The 13,643-nt window shown below is 36.7% G+C and overlaps 1 protein-coding gene across 6 annotated transcripts in view; it reads left to right on the forward strand.

The window, feature by feature from the left end:
* Window positions 1-13,643, forward strand: part of UBR5 (ubiquitin protein ligase E3 component n-recognin 5) — a 143,154-nt gene that overhangs the window by 102,717 nt on the left and 26,794 nt on the right. For 4 of the 6 annotated variants that reach the window (XM_074316762.1, XM_074316763.1, XM_074316765.1 and 1 more), the window contains exons 25-39: window positions 183-306; window positions 1,858-1,955; window positions 2,768-2,916; window positions 3,381-3,472; window positions 4,050-4,196; window positions 4,281-4,399; window positions 4,473-4,599; window positions 4,691-4,820; window positions 5,909-6,069; window positions 6,193-6,432; window positions 9,947-10,070; window positions 10,704-10,815; window positions 11,854-11,985; window positions 12,372-12,633; window positions 13,189-13,453. In XM_074316762.1, the coding sequence (XP_074172863.1) occupies window positions 183-306; window positions 1,858-1,955; window positions 2,768-2,916; window positions 3,381-3,472; window positions 4,050-4,196; window positions 4,281-4,399; window positions 4,473-4,599; window positions 4,691-4,820; window positions 5,909-6,069; window positions 6,193-6,432; window positions 9,947-10,070; window positions 10,704-10,815; window positions 11,854-11,985; window positions 12,372-12,633; window positions 13,189-13,453 (2,282 nt within the window). Of the gene's footprint in view, window positions 1-182; window positions 307-1,857; window positions 1,956-2,767; window positions 2,917-3,380; window positions 3,473-4,049; window positions 4,197-4,280; window positions 4,400-4,472; window positions 4,600-4,690; window positions 4,821-5,908; window positions 6,070-6,192; window positions 6,433-9,946; window positions 10,071-10,703; window positions 10,816-11,853; window positions 11,986-12,371; window positions 12,634-13,184; window positions 13,454-13,643 lie in introns of all 6 variants that reach the window. The other 2 variants (XM_019717463.2, XM_019717465.2) reach the window with 1 other exon arrangement.

A 13,643-nucleotide genomic window follows, 5' to 3' on the forward strand; every position in this document is an offset into this window, starting at 1 on the left:
AGATTTCTATAATGTGTTAATGTGTTTAAGTTCTCTATAAGGAAGTTACTAATTTATTACTAATACTAAAATGTTTTTATGGTGGTTTAATTAATAGATACTCAGTATGTTATTCCAGAATATTCTTTTACTCTATCTTATTTACTCATGTTTTGTTACCAAATGGATCTGCTTCATTACAGGTCCTTCCACAGAGCCATCTGTAGTAGAATCCAAGGATCGAAAGGCCAATGCTCACTTTATATTAAAATTATTGTGTGACAGTGTTGTTCTGCAGCCCTATCTACGGGAGCTTCTCTCTGCCAAGTAAGAAGTTTAATATACTTTTGATAAGAAGATTCAATTTAGCTCCTTTTAAGTTAATGTATGGACAGCAGTTATCTTAAGTGAATTTAAAATAATTTATCAGAATCTAGCATTGTTTCCCCTCTGCTACTAAGCTCTCTTCAGTGAAAGTGGTCTTCTCAACAAAATACAGTGCACATTAAATGAATACAAAGTGATTTTATGTCAGCTTGATCAGTTTGTATATTTATATGTTAAAAAGATCACAATGTTATTATTCTCAAATGTGAATCCATAAATTAGTTCTGTCACCTGGAGAACCTAAAAAATTATACATTCTTCCCTAAGCTCTACACTAAAAGTATGATAGCAGGTCTGGGATGGGGCCTGTAATATATATTTTAAAACTGTGGATGAGTCTATTCTGATGGTTTCTTTGGAAATCTTAATGGCTTGCAGAATGCATCATCGTGAGACTATGCAATTCTTGATAAATATTCTGTGATAAATGCTGATTAACCATTAATAGATTATATCCCTGTTTTCAGCGTGATTGTTTATCTTTCTTTATAAGCTCATAACAATAAATATTTTTATAAAAGTCAGCCATTATCTGGCTTTGTTTAGACTGTAATAATAGTATGTAAGTGGGGTTATAAGAATAATAATGTGATGATAGTATAAAACAGGATTAAAATAGGCAAGAGTAGAGACTAGAGTCATGTTTTGTATAACCTTTACTATGTGTGTTGCAGTAAACTGAGCTAGAGAGTTGTTGAAAATGGACAAGAGATTAGATGCAAATGTAAAAAATTGATTTAGAAGGAAGACTTCATGAAGAATCCAAGTTTTTTGTCTTAGTTACTAGGGACAGAGATACTGTTGGCTGACATAGAGAAGTAAGGTAGAGAATAGGTTTGGGGAGAAAGATGATATTAGTGGTTAGATAGGTTGAATGTGAGGGTTCACTGGGAAATCCCAAGTAGATATATCAAGTAAGCTAGTGTACATGTTGGAACTGTACTATCAGCATAGAAGTGGTGGTTGCTATGGTGGATTAGAGGTGGAGTCATAAATAGCTGAGGAGATCCAGGAAGAAATAGAAATTCAGTGAAGAATACTGAAGGCATGTGTTTAAGAGAAAATACATACTAATGATAGCTAACATTTATTAAGTACATGCTATTTGGTAGGCATTGTGCTAAAAGCTTTTTTAAGTAACAATTTTAAGTAATAATTCATTTAATCTTCACCACGGTCACATGAGGTAGAGGCTATACCTGCCTAGCCCCACATTTAGAAAGTATTAGTTTGATTCTAGAGCCCTCACTGGTTTATAGTGTCACTAAAAGAAAGGAGAGCATGGTTTAGAAAGACAAGGATTCCAGAGGTGGCTTGCTTTCTTAAATGAGATAATATGAGACCAGAAAATACCACCAGTGATTTTCTTTTGAGTACATTATTTAATAAAATATAACTAGTTTTTGTGTCACCATGAACATGTACTTTTATAATCAGTATGCAAAAGTAATTGATAATTAATGTTTTTATGTATAATTTTTCTCGTTTTAGGGATGCAAGAGGGATGACCCCATTTATGTCAGCTGTAAGTGGCCGAGCTTATCCTGCTGCAATTACCATCTTAGAAACAGCCCAAAAAATTGCAAAAGGTAATTTAAGTCCTAAATGAGTTGTTTAGATATACTCATCATACCATAGTTATTCAAACCTAATTTCTGTATATGGAAATGATGTAATTAAATAGAAACTGCCAAGATAATTCTTTTGTGTATGTGTTTGTGTGTGTGTAAAATTCATATCTTTATACTTTTTTCAAGTATATTATGTCTTCTAACTTTCCATCAAAAAGCAGCTGGCATAAATTTCTTAAATTTAAAAAAGTATCCATAATGGAATAGTATAATGATCTATCTTGTGAATATAAAGATGGATTACTGATAGAACCTGCTAGTGGTTAAAATGGTGAGAGTGATACAATTTTATAGAAATTATAGGCCAGTTGTCTTAATTGTTCTTTCTTCTGACTTGGAATTTCAGCTTAATAGAAAGCATTAAGGAATATCAGTTCCTGCCATCCATCTTTTAAAAGATTAAAGTAGTTATCCTTTTTAAAATCGTGGCTGTAAATAATTGATGTGATTGTCTATTCTTTGTTAAATAGAGTTGGACCTTGAATCCTAGCTGCATAATGCAGAGCTAGAGACTGAGGTGGCCAATGTGTGATGCATTTGTATTGTCCTCATTTGTGGTTATGAGATAATTATGCTTCGCTTTACTTTGCACCAAAATTGACTGGATTTCCTTGCGTGTTAACTGTGTATATCAGTTTTTTTATTAATATATAGTAATTTCTGATTTATCCTGTGTAAATGTTAGAGCTTTTCCATTTGAGGAAAGTAGTAGATAGCTGTGATTAAGTCCTTTCTTGATGTATGAATTACTGTGTTCTTAATCTTTTTAGCTGAAGTATCGTCAAGTGAAAAAGAGGAAGATGTATTTATGGGAATGGTTTGCCCATCAGGTACCAACCCTGATGACTCTCCTTTATATGTCTTATGTTGTAATGATACCTGCAGTTTTACATGGACTGGAGCAGAGCACATTAACCAGGTAAGTATTTTACATTTCCCTGTATTTATGCTGTCTTCAGGATTTCGTTTTTCCCTTTGACCATCACTAGAGTTATGAAATTCTCCAGAGAAAATTAATTTTTATTTAATTGCTAAACAAATGAGGCAAAGGAGTTGATTGTTAAATTAGTTAGGGGACATCATGAAAATGAGAAATCTTCACTGGATATTATAATCTGATCCACAACTCTTAATAGAGATTTTATAGCTATTATACTTTTTTTGGATAATGTAAATTACTTTTACCCTACTGGTAATATTCGATTTTCATTTGTCTAATATTGTAAAATGTGTATTTGCTGTGCCTATCTGTGACTGTTTCCAGATCACATTAATTTTGCTCTGCTATAATTGTGATTGAATTGTTTTAGAAACTAGCAGAAATAATTAGAATGATGAGCTACACATACCATTCTTTTAAAAAGTATACCCTTTCAATTTTAGGATATTTTTGAGTGTCGAACTTGTGGCTTGCTGGAGTCACTCTGTTGTTGCACAGAATGTGCAAGGGTTTGTCATAAAGGTCATGATTGCAAGTGAGTACAATCTAGTTTATTTTAACATTATAAACTTTAGATTCATGTTGCTATATTGAAATAATCTATACCAAGTCAAGTTTTGTTTCATAGTTCAGAAAGCATGAGGTTTTCTCAAGTTGCTCTCTTTCAGCCAGTTTATGTATTAAAATATTGTTCTTGATTTAAAGTGTACTTTGAAATGTTTGTTCTTTAAATGAAAGTAGGCTAATATGCAAAGGAACGTGTGATCACACATTGTGACTAGCGTCAGATTAACCGTTTGAGACACACATCTACAGAATGTTTTTGCCTGTGCTCTCCAGCCAGTTTAGGCCCTGTAGTGTAGGGTTCACTAGCAGGAAATCGCTGTAGGTGTTAAGAGAATCAGAGTGAATGTTTGGCTTCTGCCTCATTTACATCTTAAACTCAATGTAATAACCTTGCAATCCATCAGTGGAGTTAACATGGCTAGTTTGTTAGCTTTCCCAGGCCTAAGAAACAGTAAAATACCCCAGCACTAACATTTGCAGTGCCTGAGTGCCTTTGTCGTTTTTAAAAATTTCAGTTTTTATACTTGTGTATGAATTCTTTCTAGACTCAAACGGACATCACCGACAGCCTATTGTGATTGTTGGGAGAAATGTAAATGTAAAACTCTAATTGCTGGACAGAAATCTGCTCGTCTTGATCTCCTGTATCGCCTGCTCACTGCTACTAATCTAGTCACTCTGCCAAACAGCAGGCAAGTGGGGTTTTTAGGACATAATTGAAAAAGCACAGCACAGTTAAGTAGCCTTCCCCCCCTCACAACAATGTTGTTTTGCAGGGGAGAGCACCTCTTACTGTTTTTAGTGCAGACAGTTGCGAGGCAGACAGTAGAGCATTGCCAGTACAGACCTCCTCGAATCCGGGAGGATCGTAACCGAAAAACAGCCAATCCTGAAGGTGAGCAAATCTCACAGTTTGCCACACACGAAAAGCAGGTGTTTATTTTGTCTTACGCACTATTTCTTTTTAGATTCAGATATGCCCGATCATGATTTAGAGCCCCCACGATTTGCCCAGCTCGCACTGGAGCGTGTTCTGCAGGACTGGAATGCTTTGAGGTCTATGATTATGTTTGGCTCCCAGGAGAATAAAGACCCGTACGTAGTCATTAAAACTTTTTTAGATGTATGTATTTCCCATGTCACTGTAGGTGGTTACAGTGCATTCTGTCTTTCCTTCCCCATCAAGTCTCAGTGCCAGCAGTAGGATAGGCCATCTTTTGCCAGAAGAGCAAGTATACCTCAATCAGCAAAGCGGCACGATTCGGCTAGACTGTTTCACTCATTGCCTTATAGTCAAGTGTACAGCAGATATCTTGGTAAGTCCTTTGAATGTTTATTTACAAGCACACAAAAAAGATATTTTTCTTACTTGGCTTCCCACAATTTTACTAATCCAAACTCCTAAGTACTTATAAACTCCAATTAAACAGTACATTAAGGGGAATGGAATTTTGGGGGTGATTTAAATGTCAGTTAACATCAAAAGCTCCTTTCATTCTAAATAAATTCCTAAAATGTGTTAAAAATACAACAGCATAAAAATCTATGGAACCAGTGTTAAGAATTAATAGTTACTGAGTGCAAACTTAGTACCCATTTTTGCTGTGAAATTAGAAAAAAACAAACTGCAAAACCCAATGCTGATGAGGTTACGGTAAAAAGAACACACTCAGACACTGCTGGTGTATTCTTTTGGAAATACCCCACTTGGTATTCTTTTGGAAAACAACTTGGCGATGTCAAGAGCCATAAAAATATCATTGCCCTCAGAACTTGTCATTACTAACTTATGATGTAAGAAAAGAAAAAGTCATGTCACAGAATAATGTGAAATTTAAAAATGGAAATACTTTATGGATCCAATAATACTGACTATTGAATCAAATTATAGCTTATCCACTTATTTTAAGTCACATTTGAAAAAACAGAAAAATAACATGGAATTGGTTGTTCTCTGTAATTAATATCTCTGCGATAGGTGATGCTCAGAAGTGAGACTAGAAAGTAATAATAATGGTTAAGTGACAGGGATGAGATTACAAATTTATTCATATAAATAGTTGAATCTACTTTGCTACATCAGTAAGTCCCCTGTATTGAGTGAAGTGTATTCGTCCTCTGGTTTGATGTATTTGGTATTGTTCTTCTAAATATTAATTGATATACATAGGCCTATGAGTCTAAAAAAAAAGAAATCAGATATTAGAGACCTACTATAGGTCAAGCACTGTCGTAGGCATGTGGCATAAATTAATCACTGACTGTAAATGTTTTGGTTAAATTTACTTTGAGATTTTTATTATGAACTGTTCATGTTTAAAAAGTGTTAGAGAACTTTTTATTTTATGACTAATCATCTTATGAGATGTCTCAACATTAATAGAATGATTACAATTTTTTAAAGCTTTTAGATACTCTACTAGGTACACTAGTGAAAGAACTCCAAAACAAATACACACCTGGACGTAGGGAAGAAGCTATTGCTGTGACAATGAGGTTTTTGCGTTCAGTTGCAAGAGTTTTTGTCATTCTTAGTGTGGAAATGGCTTCATCCAAAAAGAAAAAGTAAGGCATCCTTTTTTATTTTGTCTTTTATATTATTTTGCACACATTTTTTTGGTGAAAATTATAACATCATGTATATGAAAGGATTCATAAAAGATTCCTATATTTTCCTTTTTGCTCTAGCAACTTTATTCCACAGCCAATTGGAAAATGCAAGCGTGTATTCCAGGCCCTGCTTCCTTATGCTGTGGAAGAATTGTGCAATGTCGCAGAGTCGCTGATCGTTCCTGTCAGAATGGGCATCGCTCGCCCAACGGCGCCTTTCACTCTGGCCAGTACCAGCATAGACGCCATGCAAGGCAGTGAAGAACTGTTCTCAGTGGAACCACTGCCACCACGACCATCATCTGATCAGTCTAGCAGGTAAGTTTGTACCTGGTGATAGATTCTGATTAATTCTCTCTCTGGAAATGTCGTGTTTGGCTACTAAAGTCTTTGCATAAGCCCTCAGGTGGTGTGCGTGATCATTTGTGTAATAAATGGAAAAGATTTTACTTTGGAATTTGTGAAAGCACTTTAAAAATTACACGTGTCTATATATCTAACGTAATAGACATGTAGTGAGTTTTGTTTTTGTTTTGGAAAGGCACTGTTTTTATTATGCCAATAAAGTAAATTAGTAAAAAGCTTACTTTAAACTTCTGTAGCCATCGTTACTTTCTGGTTTTTCTTACTTTTAAGTATAGCCTGTTGGAAGGCCAAGTTGAGGAAGGAGAAGACATAACTTTCTCTGTGTCCAAAGACTTGGGCTACCTGAGATGGGAGATTGGGGTGGGCAGCTTATTGTATAATCTAAATAACAATCAGAATGTTGGAATTTTTAAGTATTCTCTACAACAGCTGTATTATCTATGATAGCGCTAAAACAACTCAATAATAAAAAGATTTTAGGTATAAGATTATTTATTCTCAAATGTCATTCATCTTTTCCATTTATTTGATAGTTTCCCTAACTAGACTGTAAGCTTGTTGAGTCAGAATGTTTAGAAACTAAAGCTAAACATTCTAGTGTCTTTTATTTAGCACAGTGTTTCTCAAACTTTAATATACATGCAAGTCACTTGGTGATATTATTAAAATGCAGAGGTTGATTCTGGAAGTCTGGATGGGGCCTGAGATTCTGTATTTCTTGCAAACTGTCAGATAACGCCAATGCTGCTGGATTAGGGGCCACACTTTGAGTTGCAAGGCTCTAGAGATGTTTCGCGGATATTTGTTTATTTTATTTTGTTTTCTCACGTCTGATTTCATTACTCTATGTAATGTTTTAATAAGGCTCTTTAAGACCTAGGGACCCTTCTTCCACTTTTCTGAACATCTGTGTGTTAATAACTGGCCCACGTCAGTATTTGGACAGTTCCCAAGACTTCATCCCTGGGTTTCATCTGGGTTGACGCTGAGTATCTGCTTTCACTATTCTCTTTATTACTTCCTGTGCCAGTATATGTGTACAAGTTTTCCTTTATTGGCAGGTCTCGTAGGATATCCTGGAATCTAAATCCAGGTTTGTAGTCAGAGCTCTCCCCTGGTAACCTTGTCACTGATAGACTTCCATGATTTGCTGAAAACTGTTATAAATGAAGCCATGTATTTTCAGACTTGCCAAATATGCACTATTAATCCAAAGCTTCTGCTAGTGAAATCTGCCTGGACTCCCTGTGGTGCCCCTGTTTCTGAACAACCCCCAGTTATTTAAGTGGTGTTACCTTGTGAATTCTTTGCACACTGGGTTTTATTCTAGAACATTTTTTATGCAGGGCAACGTGACAAAACTTGAAACTTAATAGGTACAGGCTCATGGGTACGTACTCTTTAGAAATGAGATGATACCAAAATCTATTCAATACATAAAACTGTTTATGTTCTGAAATAAAACCAAGGGTGCAAAGAATTCACAAGGTAATACCACGTAAGTAACTGGGGGTTCCCCAGAATCAGGAGCACCAAAGGGAGTCCTTGCAAGTACTATGTGCTCTGAGGCGCCCCTCCTGATTCCATTGCTCTTGTGTTATTCTTCAGCCAATCTCCTGTCTCCCAGGCGATCTCAATCGAGAATCAGTAGATAACAGTGCTAATGTCTTCTACAACTGTTGATATAATATAGAAGTCCTTCATTATAATACAGTGCAATCAATCCTTCTATAGGGTATATTTTGACCAGTGTTCCAAGCATGTCTTAAATAAAAAGTACACACTTGACCAGTTTCTAGGATTTCTCTTGTGTTGGATGGTAGATGGTATTTATTACACAATTGTGTATAAATTCTTACGTTTAGTAGTTTTGCTTTTTCTGTTGCTTCCCTCCGCCTCTTTAAAACTCTATGTCCTTATTAGTTAATCTGTGTCTACTCTATCTCCATGTCTCATATAATAACTGTTACTGAAATTTCAGTATGAACTAGGAACTTTCCTAAGCATTGTGGATGCTTTACCTGTTTTAATCTTCCCAGTAGTTCACTGGTACCACTATCAATCGAAAACCTTCCCTTGTAGAATATTTTAAAAGTGAGAAAACTGAGGCTCAAAGAAGTTAGGTAACTAGTCCTAGGTCACACAGCTTTTGAAGTTTAGAGATACAGAAGTAGTTAAGAGATATTTAGAAATCATTCCAGACAGGTGTTTTTCTTTTTCCTGTTATAGTAGGCAGAGTATTAAATGGCAGAGTAGGGAGAAATTGCTGCTTGGTGGTTACTGATAGTGTCGAGGCATAGTATTAACCAACACTGAAGCCCACCCTACCTCACAAAGCAAATTGCAGTCCTAAACTCTCATGAGCACAGGCTTGAAGTTAGAAGTTCTCTGAAAAGACATTTTTCCTGTTTCCACCTGGTCATGGTTGATATCGGGAGTCTCATAAAATCTGTTGCCCTTTCATAATTTATGTTTAGCTTCATGTATTTGAAGGGGACAGCAGAGAGGATTTCTATGATGTAACTTCCTATCTTGCTTACAACTCAGACTGTCTCCTGTAAAATCTATGGCTCCTTGAAACCCTTCTCATGCAAGAGACATATTTATTTGAAGGCTGAGTGTCTCAGTTCATGACTCTTGTGGAACTGATTTGATTCTTGTTTTTCAGAGCAGCTGAGGTGAGAAAAAAAACCGTTTAACGGTGTAAACACTTTAATTTCTTTTAGACTACGTTTTAAAATCCTAAATAAAAGATAATAGCTAAGTCACAGGGTTATTTAGCAGCCACCTGCATTTTAAGCCGTGCTCTCTGGTTCTTCTCCCTTTCTTTTATAATGGAGGCATCTGTCCTTTCTGGGCTGTTTCCTAGTCTGATTTTTAGGGATGTGAAACTATTTTTGCCACCCTACCTTTTATTGCGATCCTATTTTAAAATCACACATTTGAGCTGATGACTTACACACACACATACACACACACACACACACACACACACACACACACACACCAGCAAGTCAATGGTTAATAAGCTGATGCAAGGTAGGCTTTGTCAGGTCTCTTACAGTGTAGATCACGTATAGTATGCTCACTTGTTAATGGATGATGCTTCTATCAGAGCCTTTGGAAGATGAGGACTGCTGGTGTTGAAAGCAATAGAAGGGGAAAACCTTCCCTTGTAGAATATTTCAGTGGGAAGGACTCATAAAAGTATGTGCATTAACACAGATTTGAAAGGAATTACTAAAAAGTAAAAACAATTCAGAGATATCTAAGTTAAATCTTTATGGTAAAATAATTACTTTGAGGTTTACATTTTCTGAGGAACTGTAGATTAATTATTGAAGAAGTTTTCAAGAAGTTGTAGGTCAGATTTAAAGTAGCATCCTCGTCCTAGCGAGGAATCCCATTGCGTAACAGGGAGAAGCGGCAGTGGCGCTGTGTGCTCCTAACCTCCGATTCCTTCCAGCTCCAGTCAGTCGCAGTCGTCCTACATCATCCGGAACCCACAGCAGAGGCGCATCAGCCAGTCGCAGCCTGTTCGCAGCAGAGACGAGGAGCAAGATGATATTGTTTCAGCAGATGTGGAAGAGGTGGTTTAATTGTTACAGTTGTGTCAGTTGAGAGGCTTTCATTTGAGAGGGAAGAGGGGGAGTAGTGACTAGCAGTTTTATTAATAGTATCTTACTGCTATTTAAAAATGCATTTGTTTCCAGCTCTTAGATTTTTGTTATATGTTTTCATTTGTGGTTATACATCTTAAAAATATTTTAATAATCCTTGATTTACTGGATAGTAGGAAATTGGAAACGTAAACTTGTTTTTACTTAAGGGTTAGTAGAAAAGATAGTCTCAATGTTAAAAAGTTTTAGTAGTTTTGTGCAATGTATTTGACAGTAGAGAGAATACTAAATATGTAGTAGGTAAATTTTACAATTGCAGAAGTTTAAAACAAAACCACTCCCCACACAATTGATACACTTCTAATTTTAAGGTTCGGCATATGGACAAGAATCATATACTTTGGGATATGCCGACAAGAATCATATTTTGGGCATAACAAAATAGCAAATTGTCACTAGGAAATGAAGGTTTTCAAAACTACTTAGTGTTCAATTCCCTGTTTAGGGATCTTTCTATTTTTACTAGTTACTGTGGAGAAACACCGGGAGAGATGTGGGTTTATTGTGTCTTTTGATGGCTTACAAATAAGATTCTGGATTTAGGTCGAGGTGGTGGAGGGTGTGGCTGGAGAAGAGGATCATCATGATGAGCAGGAAGAACATGGGGAAGAAAATGCTGAGGCCGAGGGACAACACGATGAGCACGACGAAGACGGTATGCAGGTTATTTGAGAAATTATTTAGTATTAGGAATTCAGGTACCTTGGAAGAGATGCTAATACAGAGAAAAGCCCCATTTGACGTATAGTGAAATGTCCGACATATTTTCTGCCAAGGGATTCTGTAGCACCTGTTTCAAAATTTTAGGAGGTTTTATATACACACACACACACACACACACACACACACATGCTTATATAATATGTATATGTGTAAAATAATTTATCCTCTTCTCCCTTTACCTTATGGTTTCAGTCACTTTCTTTTTTTAAAAAAAAGGCTTTTAGAAATTTTAAAAAGTCAACCATATTTTGAAACATTTGGAAATTAGAGAAAAGGAAAACAAATGACCCATAATCCCACCCAGACACTAACAGTTTGTATTTTACTTTGAGTCCTCCCCTGTGCCGCCCATTCCTATGCCTGTCTTTTAGATATTGTCTATGTAATTGTTGTGACTATTTTTTCACTTACGATAATCATTTTGGCCTTTTTGCTACATAGTCATCTTAACCATTTTTGTCAGTAGCCACAGGGTAGACATTTTTGGAATCAGCTTTATTGTGGTGTAACTGACATAGAATAAACTGCACATACTTAATTTAACGTTTATAATTTTGTATGTTTTGACATGTGTAGATACCGTGAAATTGAAAGGATAGATTTTTTTAAACTTCCTTCCCCTTTTGGAAGCCCAGTATGTGAAGCAGGTGAAAATGGAGCAGTGGACCTAGCCCAGAGCTCTGCCAACTGACTGCAGTTCTTCTGCTCAACACCTTTTATATAAGGCTCCGCAGGACATTTTGAATTGCTGTGTAGTAATCCACTGAGCACCATAATTTACCCAGTCACTCTTTTCCCGCTAAGCAGGCAGTTATACTTCTGCAGTAGTTACCACTTCTCTCTGCCCTGCACCCCCCTCCCCCCCTTACCTTCTTTTCCCACCCTTGGGATAGTTTGGCATATCAGACCCTGTCTTGATCCACAGTGAGTCCTTACTTCTCTTTTCTTCTTATGTAAATATATTTACTAGGGAGTGACATGGAGCTGGACTTGTTAGCAGCAGCTGAAACAGAAAGTGACAGTGAAAGTAACCATAGCAACCAAGATAATGCTAGTGGGCGCAGAAGTGTTGTTACTGCAGCAACTGCTGGCTCGGAAGCAGGTATGTTACTTATCCTAGCAACTTTCTTGCTTATACTGACTATGTGTGTATTTAGCATGAATTGGTTAAACTGTACTCAGTATGATATGCATGAGGGTGACGAAACCTTTTTATAACTTTGTCCTTATTCCCTATAGACAGTAGTAAACAAGATATTATTTTAATCACTTTTTTTTTTTTGCTTTTCTGTTTTTTAAAGAATGGATTCATTTTAAGGTTCATTAAAAAGAGTTTCCTAATTAAACTTATTTAGTGATGGGTTTTGTGAGCTATTGAATACAGCTTGACATTCTGTTTATGTATATTTTCCTGAGTGAGGGGTTACACTGTTGTTTTAAATATCAAGAAACTCACAATGGTTTTGTTTTTAAAAATAAAAAATGTAGGTGCAAGCAGTGTTCCTGCCTTCTTTTCTGAAGATGATTCACAATCAAATGACTCAAGTGATTCTGACAGCAGCAGCAGTCAGAGTGACGACATAGAACAGGAGACCTTTATGCTTGATGAGCCTCTGGAGAGAACCACGAGTAGCTCCCACGCCAGTGGTGCTGCCCAGGCTCCCCGTTCCATGCAGTGGGCCGTCCGCAACACCCAGCATCAGCGGGCAGCCAGCACAGCCCCTTCCAGCACCTCCACGCCAGCAGGCAAGTCTGAAACCTTGGTACTCCTGAGTGCTTAAGTAGGTGTTTTTTTTAAGTTATGCATCTTTATCTAGAGAAAACATTACATAGTTTCATAATAGTTCTTTATTATTTTGCTGAGTTTAGATACAAAGATTATTTACATAGGCTTATGGCAGGGTTTCTCAATCTTTGCACCATTGCTACTTTGGGCTTATTAGTTTTTTATTTGTATTTGTTCATTGCAGGATGTTTAGCATTATCCGCGACCTCTACCCTCTAGATGCCAACAGCAACCCCCACCCCTGTGTGACAACCAAAAGTGTTTGCAGACATTGCCAAATGTTCCCCGTTTGTGGGGGCAGTGGCAACATTGCCTGTGGTTGAGGGCGTTGTAGTAATTCTGTGCCTCTCATCATTCTCCTTCCTAAATTAGTGAGGCTTAAGGAAAGGTTTTTGCTCAATTAGCATATTTGCTAATGCAATCGATCTTTTAGCTTACTTAAATATATACAGTGCTAGAGAAACACAACTAAGAACTGACGTTAGCTTATTGTGCTTGTCCTTTTTTCTTTATAGCAAGTTCAGCGGGTTTGATTTACATTGATCCTTCAAACCTCCGCCGGAGTGGCACCATCAGCACGAGTGCTGCAGCTGCGGCAGCTGCACTGGAAGCCAGCAATGCCAGCAGCTACTTAACATCTGCAAGCAGTTTAGCAAGGGCTTACAGCATTGTCATCAGACAGATCTCAGACCTGATGGGCCTGATTCCTAAGTATAATCACCTAGTATACTCGCAGATTCCAGCTGCTGTGAAATTGACTTACCAAGACGCAGTAAACTTACAGGTATGAAACCACTGAAAAGTTATTCATTCAAATATATTTTTTTTGGCTGTCAATTATAAGAATTCCAATATAACAGGAATTGATGTTACAAATATTTAAATGTGTACATAATACCACTACAGTAAGTCCTCACTTAACATCATCAGTAGGTTCTGCGATTTTAAGTGAAACAAAACCAATTTGGCCATAC

This window comes from Rhinolophus sinicus, linkage group LG12, assembly GCF_036562045.2.
Source record: "Rhinolophus sinicus isolate RSC01 linkage group LG12, ASM3656204v1, whole genome shotgun sequence".
In the NCBI taxonomy this organism is placed as follows: domain Eukaryota; kingdom Metazoa; phylum Chordata; class Mammalia; order Chiroptera; family Rhinolophidae; genus Rhinolophus; species Rhinolophus sinicus.